Consider the following 7361-nt stretch of genomic DNA (forward strand, 5'->3'; position numbering starts at 1 on the left):
TGGTACTCCAGCTTCCTCCCACAGTCCAAAGACATCATTTGGGGACGAGGCTGATTGATTCTCTAAATTGACCGTAGGTGTGAATGGTTGTTCGTCTCTGTGTGTTGGCCCTGCGATGGACTGGCCACCTGTCCAAGGTGAACCCCGCCTCTTGCCCGATGATGCTGGGATAGGCTCCACCCCCCGTGACCCTTTCTAGTAAGAAATAAGCGGAAGATGACGATGGACGATGGTAAGGACGGTGCCACAGAATGTCTAAAGAGGAGATAGGCACTTGAATTACTTCCCATTTCTGAACTGGTTGCAGTAACACATCTGTCCATGTGAGGGCGCTCCACTTTTTTCAGGATATAATTTATTTGTCAAGTAATTTGAAAGCTGAATTCAAAAGTTGGGGCTAAGAAAATACACGTTGCTGAATATTAGCATATTTTTCAAGACTGTACAACAAGCACTGCTCCCAGTAACCTCCCCTTCCCGACCCAGGACAATCTTGTGTGCAATATTTAACACTTTGCTGTGCAATAGCCATCACTTATGCTGCTAATATTCATTGTAGTTGTTTGTAGTTATGATAGTGTAATATAGTTTTTTACTGTAGTTTATTGTAGTTTCTGCTATTTATTGCTCTGTACTTTTTCTGCTGATGCTTCTCTGTTTCTGCTGCTGTAACAGTGACAATTTCCCCACTGTGGGACGAATAAAGGGTTATCGTATCTTATCTTAAGTTTACTTATCTGTTCTAAAAGATTTAAAAGATGCTATCACAGATGTCGTACTGCTTCACGGCCATTTCTGAGTCACTTTGGCACTTCTGTAGAAATGTCTTCCTTTTTACTCATGGCCACGGCCTGGATAACGCCAGAGCCCGTCGACCTATTAGACATTCGGTGAATGCTCCTGTCTCTGCTCTGGTCTCGCTTCAGATGCCAAAAAGCAGGATCTTTGGTCGTAATCAGTCACAAGTCAAGTCAGTTTTATTAGTGTGACACCAAACCCCAACCAAAGTTCTCTGCTGACTCTTTCCAAGTAGAGCAGGTCCAGCACCTCCCTCCTTCAATCATTCACAATCAACTCTTGCACCTGTGGATTCTGGTTCTGGAGTGTTCTGTAAAACTCCTCTCTTATCTGTTTGTTTGTGCTTCCTGGTCCTGAGGTGTGTGTGTGTGTGTGGGGGGGGGGGGGGCAGCCTGGGTGACAACCCTCTGAGCGCCTTCCTGTCCTCAGTTGAGCAGCTGGAACCCCTGACAGATGCAGAACTCCTACATGCCCTTGATGGAGCACGTGTGGAAGGACCAGCAGTTTGAGTGAAGGGGGTAATAAGGGGGTAATTCCTGCATACTCCCAGGAGTCTCTGCTGTCCCTTTGTGATGCATGGCAGCAGTGCTGATGCTCCATGTTGGTTAACTGCTGCTGCCACCGCTGTTACGCCCCTGCAAGAGGCCCTGGGTCTTGTTTTGAGAAGCTGGTGGATGTGAAAGTAGAAGAGGCTGAGGTGTCATTGCAGCTTGCTTCCTGTTGCGGGTCTCTATTGTCTGTCAGACTTTCTGTCTCAGCAGCTGAAGAGGACGAGACCCTGACAGGTAAGGTGAATTGTCACGAAGTCAGAATCTTACCAGGACATTCTGGGTTCTGGGCCAGAGTCAGAACTCTGTATTTGATTAAAGAGATTACAAAGTAATATAAGTTGGAAGAAAAAAGAGATGGGGGTTCTTGTCTGTACCAGAAACAGAAAAAGAACCCCCAACAACTGCGATCAGGAATCAGTGGTACCACGACGGTGGTTCTCAATGCAATGAATCAAGCCAGCGTTCACATAGAAGGGGCAGAGCCAGCACAAGAGACCATCAGCAACATGGAGGTGCAGCAACGTCCTAATTCTTGTATGTGGCAGTTGGACAGATGCAGAGAAGCAGATAGACGGGGACAGAGAGTGTGAGAGGGACGGAGGATGGGAGAGTTAAGAGACACAACAAGAACAGCACACTAGCGGCCAGTAATAACTTCTACCAGCTCCTGAAGCATCGACTTCAGCAGGATATCAGCATCTAAGTACTTGTACTGATACTAGTACTGTCAACATGCTGATGTTGCAACTAGGAAGGCGAGGCAGTTTTCTTTGTGGCCTGTTTTCCCCACCAGTTTGTCTCCAGGCTTCATGGCATCATAACAACATCCTCTGCCCTCAGAGCCTCACATCGACTGAGGAGAAACTCCATAGAAAACCTTGAACAGGGAAAAATGGGAGAAACCTCAGGGTGAGGAGGGGAGGAGGATCCCTCACCAGGAGGGACAGACGTGCAGGAGATGTTGGTACAGACAAGAAAACAGTTTATAACACAGAATGGAGGAAACATGGAAATGTTAATAACAGTTGAAGAAGGAAGCTTCTGGAAGGGGAGGCAGGGAGAGCAAGCCAGCTTGATGGGGGACTGGATGGTAGACTGGTTCATGGGAGGGGAGGCAGGGAGAGCAAGCCAGCTTGATGGGGGACTGGATGGTAGACTGGTTCATGGGAGGGGAGCGCAGGCTGGTGTAATAGTAGGGGGTAAAAGGGGGGGGGGGCGATGCAGGCGGCGTTTGGAGCTCTGGTGGATCTGAGGAAACAGAGAGACTGAGAGACACCAAGGAGGAGAGGAGGGGAGGGGAGAGGAGAGGAGAGAAGAGGGGAGGGGAGAGGAGAGGACAGGACAGGAGGAGAGGGGAGGGGAGGAGAGGAGAGGAGAGGAGAGGAGAGGAGGGGAGGGCTCCATGTAACCTGATGTGTCCCCCAGCAGTCTCAGCCTGTAGCAGCATAGCTATCAATGGTTCAGAGCTACCTGAACCAGTCCTGACTGAAGGCTCTGTCATAGAGGAAGGTCTTGAGCCTGGACTTAAAAGTAGTCAGAGTGTCTGCCTCTCTGACCCATGGAGAGATGCTGGTTCCACAGTAGAGGAACTGGTACCTGAAGGCTCTACCTCCCAGTCTGTTTTATTGATACTGGGAGTCACTAACAGACCTGCATTCTGGGAGCGGAGTGCTCTGGTGGGACAGGAGGGACTAATGAGTTCTTTCAGAGAGGATGGAGCTTCATCATTGAGAGCCTGATGAGTCAGCAGAAGGATTTTGAAGTCGATTGCTCTGCTCATGCTGTGGGGGGGGGGGGGGGGGGGTCCCGCAGGACCGGGGTCCTCTCTGCCCCGTCTCTCTGTGGGTTGCTTCCGGGTGGGGGTTCCTGCTCCTATACTTTCCTATGGGTCCTGTCATGGGTTGGACCTGTGGCTGTTTCCTGGGGGAGGGGTGGCCTGGGGTCCCTGTGTCCTGGGGGTTTCTGGGTGCTCTGGTGGCCTGGTCCTGACCTACCTGCTATCCTGGACTGGGGGTGCAATGTCCTGGCCCCCCCACATCAGCTTCAGCCAGCTACCCACAGTATCTAAGACAAACCGTAGCACACACACATACACACACACATACACACGCGCGCATACACACACAAACACTCATGCGGCGCACAACTGACCCATCATCACACACTCAGACATTTATCTAAAAATTATATTAAACCAAATGGTAACCCTGCACTGGAAATTCTGCTAGCAATGTTTTTCCCTTTTTTTTTCTTTTCTCCTCTCTGTTGTTGTTGTTACTTTTTCTTTGTTTGTTTGTTTTTTTCTGCTATTTTTGTTCTTGTTTTTGTCCCCCCCCCTGTCTTCCCTGTCCTGTCCCTGTTCTCTGTCTCTATCCACTCTTGTCCTCAGTCCAGTAGCTTCACCAATGAACCAACACCATTCCTAATAAAGTTAAACACAGATGGTGACAGGAGGAGTTGATCAGGTTCCTCCTTTGCAGAGTAAAACTGCTTCAGAACAACAACAAAAAAGAACAGCTCCCACAAACCTCAATGATTGCTGTTCTAGCAAAGGTGACTCTGGGTTCTGTTCATCAGAGATTGGACCAGAACTGAAGCCAGAACCAGAACCACCATGGTTTCCTCTCCAGCAGCTCCAGGTGGAGCAGACTTTCCTCTGGAGGGTTGACAGCTACAGTTGTAGTTCTGCTGCTGGCATGGACGCGTGTGGAAGGACTTCAGCAGCCTCTCTGGTGCTGACATCATCACATCAACAACAACCAGGAACCAATCAGCTGTTAGGAGGACGGCTGCTGGACGGCGGCGTGTCGGTGGTGTCAGTCATCATGAATGTCGAGGCTGTCTGGAGCCGCTGGAGCCTCCTGCTGCTGCACATGTTTGCTACATACATGAAGATTATAGACGTGTTGATCTCTGACCACCTGCTAGCACACGGCTACGGTTCGATGGCCGTGATGTTGCTCAACAAGAGTTTCGTCCTCTTCTCCTTGACCCTGTGACCTTTTCCATCAGGGTCTAGGGTTTGTTTATACTAAGAAGAGAAGGAGGACGTTTTTGAACGTACTCTCTGACTATTGTGTTTCCTCCTCAGAGCGACTGAAAATTGAGAGGCGGAGCCAGCAAAGACGTAAGAGTGGACTTCAAATGGCAGCCCTGTTGTCTCTGGTTGGGCTGATGATGATGATGAGGAATGACGGTCAGTGGGTTGTGGGTCTCCTGGTTCTGATAGTACATGTGAATGTTTCTCTTCCAACAAATCAACCCCATCTCTGTCTCAGCCATGTTTGTCTGGGTCATTGCTGCCACTTAAAACCAGATGAAGACATTTCATGTGATTTGTACATGAAAACTTTGTTTACAAGTTTAAACTGAGTAATTCCAAACAAAGTGGGAAGGGAGATGAAGTGACCACGCCCCCTTAGGAGACAGGGTGTGTTAAATTCCAGTGCATCATCTTCTGTTATAGAGCACTTTTGGGTTCTGTTTCTGTGGTAACAGAACTTCCTGTGTGTGTGACCTTTGACCCAAGCTTCTACCGCAGAACACATCCCAGTATTGGTCCACAGTGGCGAGGCTACAAAGCTGACCTCTGGCTTGCAGGAGGCGGGGATGGAGGGCAAACATGACATCAGGTGGACACATCGCCACCTGGTGTTGTCGCTGAAGAAAAACTTAACGACATGTCATCACAGACGCTGCGAGCTTCAGAGTGACGGCTCGCTGAAGTTCAGCAAAGTTCAATCTGCTGATGCAGGAAACTACAGCCTGGAGGTATTTGACAATGACGGAAGGAGACTGCTGAGGAGAGACTTCTTGTTGCAACTGGATGGTGAGTCCAGATGTCTCATGAAGAGAAGATGCAGCGATCATCTGAAAGATCTAAATTTATCACTGTCTGCAGGTGACAGCGAAAGCAGTGGCAACGGCAGCAGCAGCAGCCTGCTGTCTCTGCTGCGCTGCTCTCCACTGCTGCTGTTTCTCATGATAATCGCCTTCCTCATCCTCAGGAATAGGAGAGGCCAGAGGAAGAGGACTCCAGGTACAGCAGTCAATCAGGGACCGTCTGCACGAACTGATACAACTTGATATTTTCAATCAGTCAATAAAGCTGGGACTAATCATGTCCTCTGATCAGGGCTGATGGAGGACAACGTTTATGTGGTGATGCACGGTCACCTTGGCAACAAAAGGAAAGAGGACAAAGAAGAGAAGCAAGAGCAAGATGAAGATTCCATTTATGGTGCATGAATGCATACAGACACACTCTCTCTCTCTCTCTCACACACACACACACACACACACACACACACACACACACACTCATCCCCACTCACACACACACATGCACTCATGCTAACAGCTGTCTGCTCTCCTCAGTTACCTGCCATCCTGCTGGTTCCAGGGAACCGCAGCCGCTGTCAGTGGACAGGGAGGACGTGTGAAACTAATCCAGAACTCATGTCTCAGGTCAACTTCTTTTAACAGATCGTAGTTTCTTGGCAATAAAAATGTTTTATGCCTCAACTGTCTTGTTTTTATTCCTTGGAAAATCAGGTTCAAGTTCAGATCAATGATCATCACATGACCATGATTTACGTTCCAATAATGAAAGACAGCTGTTGATGAGCAGCAGTGGTGAGGGTCAGCTGGTCACAGCAGCGTTGAGGAGGAGGAGACAACACAACGAGCCTCCGTCTTCCTTCCTCCCAGTCAAGAATTCAACAACCTGATTTCAAGTGTTGTTGGGACGTCATTCTGTTGTTACTGAAGGAAAATAGAAGGCAGTAACAACAGGAATGGTGTCCACCCTTCCATCCAGGTTCGGGTTACATCCAGTGCTTAATTTGTAAATCGTAAGGTGCCAGAACGCTAAGTACATATGAGGGCTCAGGGGTGAGAGAGGGGCTCAGGTCCTGGAACCTAGACAGAAAACAACATACAAATGCCCACTTGCCATGATGTGGGACTTACAAGCCTCCATTTCAAATCATATCCATGGTATCAACGTTATGACGATAATTCACTTATTAGCCTCCTCTTAGCAGCACAGGTGAGTGCCCACATCACCACAGGTGGACTTAGAGTCTACAGGTAGCAGTTCGTTTCTCAACAGGTCCAACTTGGAAAACAAACAAAAAAGAGCTCACAATAAATCACACAAATCCTCCATTATTATTATTACGGTATTCAAAGATTGGCACGGCGGCCTATTATTAGACGGTCTGCTCACCATTTAGTTGTCCAAGACACCCCACATCATGTTAGACCCGGCTTGGCTAGCTGGAGGTGAACCAGGCTAGCTGGAGGTGAACCAGGGCCACGACCACCACAGTCCGATTCCTGTGGGGTGGGGCACCCGCAGCACTGGTAGGGTTAGTTTGCTGGTGTTATTAGTAAAAGGCTGATCAAGAAAGCATTTACTCCTAATTAAAGCTTGAAAAGCTTTATTAACAATAAACATATTTATCGATAAATATATTTAACAATTAATGTATTTATCAATAAACATATTTAACGATAAAAGTATTTAACATAAACATGTTTATCAATAAACATTTATCAATAAATATATTTAACAATAAAAGTATTTAACATAAACATGTTTATCAATAAAACATTTATCAATAAACATATTTAACAATAAAAGTATTTAACATAAACATGTTTATCAATAGGCTGCACGGTGGTGCAGTGGTCAGCACTGTGGCCTCACAGCAAGAAGGTTCCGGGTTCAAGTCCCGGCTCGGGCGTGGGATCTTTCTGTGTGAGTCTCCATGTTCTCCCTGTTCCTGCTGGGTTCTCTCTGGTACTCCAGCTTCCTCCCACCATCCAAAGACATCAAATTGGGGACGAGGCTGATTGATTCTCTAAATTGACCGTAGTTATGAATGTGAGTGTGAATGGTTGTTCGTCTCTCTCTGTGTCGGCCCTGTGATGGACTGCCGACCTGTCCAGGGTGAACCCCGCCTCTCGCCCATTGACGCTGGGATAGGCTCCAGCCCCCCCGCGACC

At 48.0% G+C, this 7361-nt stretch overlaps 1 protein-coding gene across 3 annotated transcripts; it reads left to right on the plus strand.

Moving 5' to 3' along the window:
- Positions 1-1240: 1240 nt before the first annotated feature.
- Positions 1241-5868, plus strand: LOC147248051 (uncharacterized). Of its 3 annotated transcripts, XM_086226990.1 has the most exons (7): positions 1241-1583; positions 3927-4319; positions 4441-4545; positions 4879-5178; positions 5251-5388; positions 5485-5589; positions 5727-5868. In XM_086226990.1, exons 1-7 carry the CDS (start codon positions 1397-1399, stop codon positions 5789-5791), a joined length of 1293 nt encoding a protein of 430 aa, XP_086083116.1. In that variant the 5' UTR covers positions 1241-1396; the 3' UTR covers positions 5792-5868. The 3 variants fall into 3 exon arrangements, with proteins under 3 accessions (XP_086083116.1, XP_086083117.1, XP_086083118.1); XM_086226991.1 differs by lacking the exon at positions 3927-4319; XM_086226992.1 differs by lacking the exon at positions 3927-4319 and having other exon boundaries at positions 4891-5178.
- Positions 5869-7361: the final 1493 nt, after the last annotated feature.

This window comes from Aulostomus chinensis, chromosome 15 (assembly GCF_037954235.1).
Source record: "Aulostomus chinensis isolate RoL2024-O1b breed Wild chromosome 15, RoL_Achi_v1.0, whole genome shotgun sequence".
Classification (NCBI taxonomy): domain Eukaryota; kingdom Metazoa; phylum Chordata; class Actinopteri; order Syngnathiformes; family Aulostomidae; genus Aulostomus; species Aulostomus chinensis.